Below are 12,748 nucleotides of genomic sequence, written 5' to 3' on the forward strand. Positions count from 1 at the left end.
CGAGCTGGCCTGCTACCCCAAGACGCGCCTGGGCCGCCTGGCCGCGGCCACCAGCCGCAGCCGCCAGCTCGGCCTGTGCGACGACTACGAGGAGCGCACGGACGAGTACTTCTTCGACCGCGACCCGGCCGTCTTCCAGCTGGTGTACAACTTCTACGCGTCGGGCGTGCTGCTGGTGCGCGACGAGCTGTGCCCGCGCCGCTTCCTGGAGGAGCTGGGCTACTGGGGCGTGCGGCTCAAGTACACGCCGCGCTGCTGCCGCATCTGCTTCGAGGAGCGGCGCGACGAGCTCAGCGAGCAGCTCAAGATCCAGCGCGAGCTGCGCGCGCAGGCGCAGGCCGAGGAGGCCGACGAGCTCTTCCGCGACGTGCGCTTCTACGGGCCGCAGCGCCGCCGCCTCTGGAACCTCCTGGAGAAGCCCTTCTCGTCCGTGGCCGCCAAGGCCATCGGGGTGGCCTCCAGCCTCTTCGTGCTCGTGTCCGTCGCGGCGCTGGCGCTCAACACGGTGGAGGAGATGCAGCACCGGGCGGAGCAGGGCGCGGGCGGCGGCGACCCGCGGCCCATCCTGGAGCACGTGGAGCTGCTGTGCATCGCCTTCTTCACGCTCGAGTTCTTGCTGCGCCTCGCCTCCACGCCCGACCTGCGGCGCTTCGCGCGCAGCGCGCTCAACCTGGTGGACCTGGTGGCCATCCTGCCGCTCTACCTGCAGCTGCTGCTCGAGTGCGTCACGGGCGAGGACCAGGCGCGCAGCAAGGGCTCGCCGCGGGAGCACGAGCTGGAGACGGTGGGCCGCGTGGGCAAGGTGGGCCAGGTGCTGCGCATCATGCGCCTGCTGCGCGTGCTGCGCATCCTCAAGCTGGCGCGCCACTCCACCGGCCTGCGCGCCTTCGGCTTCACGCTGCGCCAGTGCTACCAGCAGGTGGGCTGCCTCATGCTTTTCATCGCCATGGGCATCTTCACCTTCTCGGCGGCCGTCTACTCCGTGGAGCACGACGTGCCCAACACCAACTTCACCAGCATCCCGCACGCCTGGTGGTGGGCCGCGGTGGGGGGCGGGCCCCCCGCCCCCGCCCCCGGCTTCCCNTTAAAGGCCGCTGCTCCCCACCCCCCTCCCCCCCTGCCGCTGCTGCCTCCAACTAACAAAATCTGGGGTGGCTGTTCCGAAGCTGCAAAGGCAAATTCCAGTAAGTAACTGAATTTGACTTGGGTCGCAGGAATCTCCTAATCTAGATTTAGTCTCAAATCCCTGGACAGGCTGATATTAAGGATTCCTCGTTCTGCCAAGAGGGAACATTCATCATGGTTATTCTTGTTTTTCGCCACTTACGGAACACCTGTTGTCCTAAGCTGTTTGCAGAGTTTTTCTTATTTCAGTATGGCAACCCTGTAGGGTGGCTATCATCACTGCGGTGGGTTTTTTTTTTTAGCGGACACATTGGAAGTGGCTTCAGATTTAAAGGCATCTATGTTTTTGCAGGGAACAAGTGAGACTCAGCTGGCCACTTCCACCCTAACTGAAATCCCCCTGGTTCTGGCCAAATCGGAGTGTGGAAAGAAGCATCTACAAATGAAACTTGCACCAATGTCACTGAAGTCCCGTTGGGACTTAGTCTTGCCCCGTTTTACAGCTAGAGGAACTGAGAGGGTTTGGGTGTAGACATACAGCTGAACTAGCAGAGTCAGGACTGAAACCCCCACCCCTCTGGCGACAAATCCACGCACTGCACCCAGCTGTCTCCCTTTCAGGCCTAACATCTGGTGCATGCCTTGCTTACTTTGTACAGTCTTCTATTTTTGGTGTTTTTTTTTGTTTTTTTGTTTTTTTTGGGTTTTTTTTTGCTATTTGCCTTTTTGATGTCATTCATGCCACTTACTCAAGTATCTGTATTTCTGGTGCACTAGGCTAAATCCCTGGAAAAATCTTTGAATCACTGGAAATGCTGATTGATAAGTTGATATTGTACAGAGAGGCAAGAACTGGGTGTGTGATTTCCTTATTTTTAAGAGTAGGTGGTTCGTAATGCCTTAAAAAAAATTAAGAAATGTCACCAGTTTTTTCCATGTGAGGAACTAGGTATTTTCAATATTAAAATTGGGTACTTTGGAACCCACAGTCTCGTGTGGGTTTCTGAGATGAACCAGCCCAGGGCTACTCATGACGCACTTCAACAAGATGGAAGATTTAGATCCAAGTTCCCAATCTGCTAGTGATGAACCGTGACCCTAAATAATTAGGAGACCTCACCCCCTTACTCCATGTTCTCCATTTTCTGGTCCCTACAACGGGGTGGCTGTGGAGCCGTACAACTCAGGGAGTCTTCCGTCACTGAAAAACAGAGCTGTCACTTGTCCAACAGTATTTGTGAGCCTTCTTTTGTAATGGGGAGGCCATGAGGCTCTTCCCAATGAGTCAGCCAAATGCCGCACCTCTGATTATATTCCAGGTAACAAAAGGTCATCTCCACAGCAGGTAAGCCTTGTGTACAGACTGAGCCAATAGAGGATGATCTGTCCCCAGCAAATGACATTTACTTTGGAGGGGAGAAAAGCAGGAAGGGAAAAGAGCAAATCTACATGCTGATGATATACGACCGACTCTGAGAGGCTGCCATTTATCCAATTATCTTAGAAGGCTACCACATATACAGGCAGGGCCTAGGGGACACTTTGCTACTTTACCTTTAACCCACAAAACTTAAAAAACTTTTATATATTAATATAAAAATTGATAAAATTTCAATTGCTTATAATGATTTTTCTTTTTAAAAAACTTTCCCTGCTCTCATTGAATGCCTATTGATTCCACTTAGTTTCTTGATCTGCATCATGTACAATGACACTTCAGACTTTCAAATTATCCCCTTTCTACGTTAACTAAAAGTTATTTTAGTCAAACTTCGTGTTTTCCCTATGTTTTACAATAAAAACATTCAGTTTTTATCTGTAACAAACTTTACCAAGTACTGCTTTTGCCAATGTGAATATTCCTTTGTGGCCATTATCTCCATCAGGCAACTGCTTTTAAAGGCCAAAATTTGCACATTTTGCCAAAGGCCTTTGTGCATTTATTCTCGGGGAATTTTATAGACTAGTAAAAATCATGATGACTTATGCATTTGTTGTAAACTAACCTGTGAAAACTGTAAGAGCAATTCCCCCTTGGACTTTCAAAGACTGCTCTGTACCCCAGGACCATAGAAATCAAGCAGATTCTTCTCTACACTTCCGAAGGCATTCCGTATTGTGTATCAGGGGGTCCCTATTCTCAGTAGAGTGAAGGGAAAAGAACACTGGGTCAAAACTTATGTAGACAAAACGTCTTGTTTCCTGATGTAAATGCCAAGTAAAGAGGTGCAGAACATGAAGATGAATTCTTCATGAGAATCACAAAATCCATCTTATTCTTTCACCGAGCAAGAAGTTTTCTGAGCCCCTCCCGTGTGCCAAGTAGTAATCTAAATACTGGAGCTACGGAGTGATAGAACAACATTAACAAAGTAGGAATTTGTTTCCCTCATGGAGGTTAGATTCCAATAGAGAAAGAGAATAGATCATTTCAGAAACTGGTGTGTCTTGTGTATGATAATAGGATAGAGACAGACCTGGGTGGCAGAATCTCTTTGATAGGCTGGCGTGAGAAGCCACCCTGGAGAAAAATGACATTCAGCTGATACTTGAACAATGAGAAGAAACCCATCTCTATAGACATGACTGAACAGAAAAGAGAGTAAGAAGTGAAATCCCCAAAGTAGCTCTGATCCATTGGTCTCCAAGCCTTTTACTGATCATACATCTCATGATTTGAACATTTTTGAGCACACACCCATGATAAATGTGTGTCCTAGTTATGCACAAATTATGTTATTTATTGCTATAATAATGATGTATCACAGACTACGCAAAACTTAATGGCTTCAAATGTCAAGCATTTATTTAGCTTAGGAATTTGCCAGTCAGCAATTTAGGCTGGATTCAACTAGGTTTTTTTCATTTGGGCTAGTGCCAGTCACTCATAGGTCTGATGACCAGCTGGCTGACAGCTGGGATGCGAGAGGAGAAGAGACACTATCAACTCTGTCCTCCAGCACAGATTGATGGCCATGACCCTGGGTGACGGAATGTAGGCTCAGTCATGTGACCACGTGAGCACTGAGTAAGATTATGTTCATGTCGTTTGCTCAGCCCACTGGTCACGGCAAGTCGCAAAGCCAAACTCAGAGTCCAAGAGCAGATCAGGTTAGCCCACCCAGTGCAGGAAAGCATCGAAAAGTTCTAGGGAAAAGAGCTTAGATACAGGAAGCTATAAAGAATTAGGTCCACTGAGTGTACATCTTTCCAAAGGAGACATCCAGATGGCCAAGACACATGAAAAAATTCTCAACATCACTTATCATCAGGGAAATGCAAATCAAAACCACCATGAGATATCACCTCATACCTGTTCAGAATGGCTAGAATCAAAAAGACAAGAAATAACAAGAGTTGGCAACGACGTGGAAAAAAAAAAACCTCCTGCACTGTTGGTAGGAATGTAAACTGGTGCGGCCACTGTGGGAAACACTATGGAGTTCCTAATAAAATGTCGGAATACTGTATAACCCAGGAAATCCACCATCCAAAGAAAATGAAAACACTGGGGTGCCTGGGTGGCTCAGCTGGTTGAGCATCTAACTTTGGCTCAGGTCATGATCTCATCATTTGTGGGTTTGCGCCCCCACATTGAGCTCTGTGCTGACAGCTCAGAGCCTGGAACCTGCTTCAGATTCTGGGGTCTCCTTCTCACTCTGCCCCTCTCTCTCTCAAAATTAAATAAACATAAAAAAATGAAACCACTAATTTTTTTTTTAATGTTTTATATATTTCTAGGAGAGAGAGAGAGAGACAGCGTGAGCAGGGGAGGGTCAGAGAGAGAGGGAGTCACAGACTGAAACAGGCTCCAGGCTCTGAGCTGACAGTCAGCACAGAGCCCGACGCGGGGCTCGAACCCACAAACCGCGAGATCATGACCTAAGCGAAAGTCGGACGCTTAACCAACTAAGCCACCCAGGCGCCCCTGAAACCACTAATTTTTAAAGAATGCATTTTATTTTTTTTATTTTTAAATTTTAGAGAGAGAAAGCATGCTTGGTTGTGAGCAGGGAGAGAAGAGAAGGGAAGAGAAGGGAGGAAACCTTAAGCAGGCTCCACGCTCAGCGCAGAGCATGATGTGGGGCTTGATACCACAACCCTGGGATCATCACCTGAGCCAAAATCAAGAGTCAGACAGTCAACCAACTGTGGCACCTAGGCACCCCCCAGATTGTCCAAAAACACTAATTTGTAAACATCTATGCCCACCTTTGTTCATCACAGCGTTATTTACAAGAGCCAAATTATGGAAGCAGCACGAATGCCCATCAACAGATGAATGGATAAAGAAGATACGTGTGTATAAACACACACACACACACACACACACCAGGATATTACTCATCCATACAACAGTAATGAGATCTTGCCATTTGCAACAACATGAACAGACTGAGAGGGCAACACGCTAAGGGAAATACATCAGACCCAGAAAGACCAGTGCCACGTGAGTTCACTTATGTGTGCAATTCTAAAAAATAAAACAAGTGAACAGACAGAAAAAGGAGAAACAGATCCATAAATAGAACAAACTAGTGGTTGCCAGAGGGCAGGGTGGTAGGGGAATGGGTAAAATGAATGAAAGCGAGTAGGAGACGCAGGCTTCCAGTTCCAAACTCATTAAGTGACAGGGATGAGAGGTACTACATGGGGAGGGAATATCGTCCGCGGTACTGTAAGTGGGTTGTATGCTGACAGGCGGGGAGCGCAGCGTAATGTCCAGACTTACTGAATCACTGTGTCGTTCAACCTGAAACCAGGGTAACATTGTGTGTCAGTTATACTGCAATTAAGAACAAATTAGGTCAGGAATATAGTCATTCTACTGTAGTAAGATATCATTGCTCAGATATATGATACACATTGGAAAATACATACTCCCACATCTAAAATTTAAAGATGAGGAAAGATGTAACAGATTTTCTTCCAGACTGCAGTGCTGTGTTCCGTGTATATTTCACCGTATTAGAGACAGATTCCCTAAGCCATTCATCCATGTGAGTTTAGTACTTTCAGGCAGCCCCAGAATCTAACCTAATGCTCCTGACCTTCCCTCTCTCTATGCCAAGGATCCTACAACCTTTCTCTGTAATTCAACTCCAGGTTTCAAGAGGAATACAGTTAGTTTCGTGACTGTGAATACTTCTACAGCTGCAAAACAAATCCCTCACGGCCATTCATGTCTGCAAATGCTCGCACATTAGGATACAAGATAGCCCCCTCCCACTCGTCTGTCAAATGAAGATTATTTGTAAGCACTAATGTAATAGGAAACATATGTAAAATGCTAAGCGTAACAAATCCACAAGAAATAGAAGCTACCACATCTGTCTAGTTGATAGCCTTTATCATATGGAAGCCATAACCTTTGCTTCCAGATTCTTGGGGGGGGGGGAATAAAACAGAAGTGATTCCCGCTCTACTGGAGGAAAGGGAAACCCTAAGTCATACGAAGGGCCTGGGTGTGGGAAATGCATGGCACACTCAGCATGAACACTCAGAGCTCTGATGAAGCTGTCGTCATTGGCCTCCAATGTGGCCTTGTTTTCAAGCAGGAGTGGGCAACTGGAGTGTTCCACAGACCATTTCCTTCTGAGCTTCAAGAGGGAGTTAAAGCTGGAGACACCGAACAGGAAACCATGCCATGAACTCATTCCTTCAAAGGCTAACAAAAACTCTTCAAAAAGAAAAAGTATCTTAAGCCAAGGGAGCAGATAATTATACCACAGAGACCTTGCTCCTATCTGTCTTCCCCAAGTACGTTGTCATTTCCTTGCGGATAGGTGGCCCTGTTTACAAGGTCACTGAGATTTCTTTTCTTTTCACCGAGTGATGGCTGGCTTTCAAGAAGTCCAGTTTGGAAGGTGAATCGGTCAAGTTACAATCAGGAAAACAAAGAAACCAAGGACAGTGGATGTTTGAAACAGATGGAATTTGATACGGGGTTACAGATACACAGATGTTAGAAGGCTGGAACAACAAAGGCCACCAAGATAATGCAAAGCTTGGCTACCGCATCACCTAGCTGTCAGCCCTAGAACTGAGGGAGCAAGTAGTGAGTAGAGTTCCTAGAACCTGGAAGAACAGAGGAGGAGCACTGAGGCGCTTTGGCAGGGCCTCCTAGGATGAACCCATGAGAATCATGTCCCATGTGCTCAAAGATGCATGAGTGACAGCTCTCTGCTGTATTGGATCATGAGGACAGAAACCAGAAGCAGGAATAGAGACCCTTATCTCCTCACCCGCCTCCAGTGCCCCAACACCGTCCCACTAGCAGAGCACAAGCAGAAAACAGCGAGCAAGGGAGTCTGGGAAATGTCATTTGCGGACTCCCAAGCAGCAAGACTAGGGGAAAGAGTGCAGAGGGGTGTCTGTCGTGCCTGGGACTGAGAGACAGTGGGTACATGTCTGGCACGAGCAGCACTAAAAAGAGGCGGCGTTCTAGCAGCTTCAGAAAGAGCACAGGAAGGGCCATAGTCAATGGGGCCAAGGCTGTGAGGCACTTTTAGGACTTGTGCTTGCGGACTCCTGACTCTCGGGTGGTCCCCTCCTTATCAGGTCTTTCAACTTTGATCCTCCTGGGGGCCAGTAGGACTTAAATGGGACACGATGGAGTTGTAGAGGGCAGGGAAAAGTACCAAGTAAACTGAGGATGTGGAGGACGCCAGCATCATTGTGTACCTTTCTATCACGACACGAATAGATCCCAGATTTGCCCTAGCTTTTCGCACACTTCCTCCTTACTGTACAATTGACATACGTGTCAGGACCTCAGTGGACAGACGAGGCTGGCGGTTCTCTCCAAGGCCCTCCCCTCACCCATGACCTCATTCTAACAATGCTTCCACACATCAAAACATTGTTTGAATTCCACTGAGGCGTTATCTCCACAGACTGGGGACGTGTCCATTTAATTATTTGTCATGGTGCCAGATCTTCACCTTTTTGAAGGTGAATTCAGTACTTTAAAAGAGAATTGAGACCCTTGAGTCTAAGATTGGCATCTAGACTTAACCCTCCAGGTGGCTAAGACCACATGTTTCAAGGTCATGCCACTGAATCCTCTGTGCAGATTATAATCCAAAGAGGAATTCCTAAAATATCTGTAGCAACAGCACCATGGATAGACTCTGTGTAGCCTTTGAACTAAATTCTTTCAAGGTCACCAAGCATTGAGGTATGTATTATTTTTAGCCAGGAACCATTAGTCTTCACTACCTCCAAGTAGTGCTTGGGAACACTAAAAGGGGTGTTCATTATTTTGAAAAATCAGTTTTGTTCCCCAGGATCGTAATTCCTAGATGCCTGGATTACCGGGTGCCAAGATTTAATCTATGCCTCCTTCATTATAAAGGAAACAAGCATTCCTTGTTGAAGGAGATTCTAGTGTAGCTGTTCTAAAGTTTCAGAGAAAAACTGGATGCTTGTCTTCCTTGTAATGTTTCAGGAGGCCAGGATTTGCTAATTAGTGGGTGCACCCCTGGGGGAAGGTCATATTCTCGCTTTTGGGACCCAAAGGCTAGGGGGAAATATGGAAGCCTTCCATTGGTAAGTTTCCAGTTTACAGAGGGGCTGAGCTAGCCAGTGTTTTCAGGAATCAAAGATAGATTGCTGGAATGTTGGTCACATTTCCAAACGCAACTTCTGCTTATGGGAGAACTCACTGTGAGATGGTATGGGTCAGTCTAGGGCCTTCAATTTTTAATATTCATTCAGGGAGCAATGGGTTTGGTCTGAGGAACATGGAGAGAAGTCCCCCAGTGCCAAGAAATTCTGCATTCCTCTTGGAGCTAAGAAGCAAGAACCAGGTCATTGGCTCAGTCCAACTGTCCGCAAAATAGACAGTACAAAGATTCGCTATGCATTCTGAACAAATTCTTCAAGGACTAGTCATACAGGGCCTCTGAGCAGAAGAGATCTTTTCTCTAAAAATAGAGATCCAAGATACACAAAAATATTTTATCATATTATGCACATCAAATATTTAATCTCCCTTAAGCCAATTCTCTTTGCTTTTGACTCTCAAAGTTCAGCCAAAAAAAAAAAAAAAAATTGAAGTTGAGGTTGGGAGTGCAAGAAAGCCAGGGTGGGGGATGGATCAGAAGTTTGACAGGTGCCTGTGTGGCTCAGTCGGTTAGGCATCCAACTGTGGATCTCAGCTCAGGTCATAATCTTAGGGTTCATGAGTTTGAGCCCCACGATGGGCTCCATGCTGACACCACGCAGCCTGCTCGGGATTCTCTCTCACCCTCTTTCTCTGCCCCTCCCCTGCTCATGCTCTCCCTCAAACTTAAAAAATATATATATAAATGAAAAAAAATGGGCACTTTGTCTCAATTATCTTCCTCTGTGTCCTCCTAACCCCATACCCATTATCTTGCACCCTCAAAGCCTCTGCTTTAACCTTTCATGGTTGTGTCTTGTCCTGAACTACCCTTTCTGGTCACTCAGCCCTTCCCCCAGATGCCCTGTCGGCCTCCTCCAGGGCAAGTAGACTGAGAGACCCAACATTCTTACAGAGGTATGAGGGCTGCGGTTAATGATCTATGAAAGTCATGGTTCAGTTCATGTACCTGGACAGAGACCTGACTCAGATTCCTTTACTTCAGATGTGGCCAGTTACGGGGCACTCATGTGTACACATACACATGTACACACACTTTGAGATTCACCCACGATTTCACTCGACCACTGCCTCTTGTCACCCTTTGGTACAAAAAGTTGGAAAAGGAGATTCTCTCCTGGAGCCAGAGCATCAACATCCTTTCTCCCTCCCGTTCAACACGTGTCAGTCAGGAGCCTGTTTCCACAGCCCATTGGTCTACACTCAGCTGGGAGGTGGATTCTGAGCCCCATAGCCTCATGCCATCTCTATTTCCTTAAGGGAATCCAGACTAGCCTGCCTCCCTTCGATGTGTGCTTGTATTCTTCCCCCTTGGGAAGGGGCGGCCCACCTTCAGTGGATCTCACTGGAGATAGAGCAGTGAGAGATGGTCTATCACCTACCCCAAAGAGGAGGTCAAGCTTTCACTTTGTACGGTCTGGAGGAAGCTGTGGTTCTTATTAGCTCCACCAGATTTCCCCAGCTGGCCCACTTCTCCATTCCTTTCCAACTAATCGGTCAACCTGTCCTAAGTTCAGGCTAACCCTTACATCATCAAACCAAAAATGTTTACATCACTAAACTAAACACTGTCCTAGCGTGGGTCAACAGGCTGGCTTTACGTTTTACTACCATCTGCCAGAAAATCGTGGCAACACCACAAATCGATGAAGTCAACAGGGTCCCCTGGAGTTGTGCAATGGAGTTTTTTTCAACTAAGCAACAGCCCTGCCTAAAAGGCTTCTAGTAATTTAGCCAATAGTCAGGGGACCAGAGAGAGGCTCAGTACATGAGGCTTAAAAAACAGGCCCCCAGAGATTTTCCCAGATTTTCTCTGACTACACTGACTGATAACTAGTCCCAAGGGTATCTGCATTTTAAAACAGAAGCTTGTTAACCTAAATAAATCTCTAATTAGTGGAATTTAAAGCAGTGTGCAAGAGTGATGGGGAAAATTTCATGCAGGGCGAACATATTTTTGGTTTGTGATGTCTTACACAAAAGCACTTTTGCAAAATAATGAGCGTGTTTCTCCAGACATTTGCAATTAAAGCACCTTCGTATACAGTATCTCATTTGAACGACATAGTAACTCTGAGAAGTATTATAATTCTCTCCATTTTAAAGACGACAGAAACCCAACAGAGGAGGGTGTTGAATGGCTTTTATGTGCCTGACACTGTGTTAAGTGCTCGATAGTCCTTTTCTTATTTAATCCTCAGGAAAATCCTGAGAGTTAGGGATTATCCCATTTTATTTTTTTGAAGGTTTGTTTTTGAGAGCATGCAAGTGAGGTAGAGGCAGAAAGAGAGAGAAACAGAGAATACTAAGTGGGCTCTGCACTGGTAGCAGTGAGCCTGAAGTAGAGCTCGAACTCAGGAACCGCGAGATCGTGACCTGAGCCAAAGTCAGATGCTCAACCAACAGAGGCACCTATCCTCCTGTTCCAGATGAAGAAACCAAGGCTTAGAGACTGTTCTACCCATGGGTAGTCAGAGGGGAAAGGTCAAAGTTAGGACTTGGACCCATGTCTGACTGGTTCTAAGCCAAAGCTCATCCTGAACTGCCTACCACATAGGCAAACCCAGGGCCCCCAATTCCAAAGCTTGCCCCTCCGGGGGGGTGGGGGGCAGAGACCATTTATTGAGCCCGTGCTACATGAGGAACTGCACACAAGGTATCTTACATGCTCTTCACAACCCTATAAAGCAGCTGTGATCTCCTCCATACCGTGTATAAGAACACTCACAATAGCCAGGATGTAAGCCCAAAACTTTCAGCTCCACAAGTGGCTTCTTTCTGTGATGCAGATCCTATGCACAAACCTCCTGGTACCTCCGAAAGCTTGCTCTGTGGGAGCTGTTACATGACCCACGTGTATCTTCAGGGAGACAGAGGACACTTTCCTGCCCTATTCTCTCCCTGTCTCCTCCATCACAGTACTAACGGTTCTCTCCCACTCTGCTTCCTGTACAGGTGAGCATCTCCACCGTGGGATATGGAGACATGTACCCAGAGACCATCCTGGGCAGGTTTTTTGCCTTCCTCTGCATTGCTTTTGGGATTATCCTCAATGGAATGCCGATTTCCATCCTCTACAACAAATTCTCTGATTATTACAGTAAGCTCAAAGCCTATGAGTACACCGCCATGCGAAGGGAAAGAGGAAAAGTAGAATTCCTGCAGAGAGCCAAAAAGAAGATGGCGGAGTGGTTGGCTCGAAGCCACCCACAACCCACCCCAAGCCAAGAGAGTTGATGTTTCTCCTAGGATGCGTGGCAGTAGACCCTGTGAACTTCTGTAATCTCAGAATTGACAATGCAAGGTCACATTTAACAATCATACATGAAGGGCATCCCGTTCAGAGTTCTGTCTCTACAAGGGCTCGTTTTGGCCCCAGGTGGGACTACATCTTTTTTTTTCTTTCACCAAGTTCTAAGAACCATGGCCACCCTCCTCTGGTGACATTGGTCCTCAGCACTCCTAGACAGGAGCAACATCGTAGATTTCTCTTGCAAATTCTCAGGCCATCTCAAAAATTGTGTTTGGACTTGAGTTGGTGTGACAAGAGTGACCTTGACNAAAAAAAAAAACCCTCAATTTTCCAGACAGAATGTTGCAGCATGAACTAGGTGAGCTTTGGAGTTAGACCAACCTGGATCACAAGCCCAGACCTACTGGCTGCAGAGTTTAGGGCAATAGCTTTAAATGTCTGAGCCTCAGTTTCAGCAACTATAAAACGGAGGTAGTAAGGCCTACCTGGTAACACCAGTGTGGATGGATATTAGAGATGATAAATGCTCAATAAATGGTAGCTGTTAAATTGTCTGAGTGTTCTCTAATACATTCTCTAGACTGGTGGTTCTCAGCCGAGGGACGTTTGTCACTCCCAGCCCCTTTTGCCCCTGGGACATTTGGCAACGTCTAGACAGGTTTTTGGCTGTCACCACTGTGAGATGCCACTGGCTGCTGGCATCTCACAGGTAGAAGTTTGGGGACGCTGCTCCAGATGCACAA

At 46.9% G+C, this 12,748-nt stretch overlaps 1 protein-coding gene across 1 annotated transcript in view; it reads left to right on the forward strand.

The window, feature by feature from the left end:
• The window catches only part of KCNV2 (potassium voltage-gated channel modifier subfamily V member 2), a 13,722-nt gene extending 1,498 nt beyond the window's left edge, over positions 1-12,224 (forward strand). The window contains exons 3-4 of the mRNA XM_077759301.1: positions 5-1,045; positions 11,708-12,224. Of these exons, the coding sequence (XP_077615427.1) occupies positions 5-1,045; positions 11,708-11,989 (1,323 nt within the window). The 3' untranslated portion in view covers positions 11,990-12,224. The remainder of the gene's footprint in view (positions 1-4; positions 1,046-11,707) is intronic.
• Positions 12,225-12,748: the final 524 nt, after the last annotated feature.

Source organism: Crocuta crocuta, unplaced genomic scaffold, assembly GCF_008692635.1.
Source record: "Crocuta crocuta isolate KB4526 unplaced genomic scaffold, BGI_CrCroc_1.0 scaffold41, whole genome shotgun sequence".
Classification (NCBI taxonomy): Eukaryota; Metazoa; Chordata; class Mammalia; order Carnivora; family Hyaenidae; genus Crocuta; species Crocuta crocuta.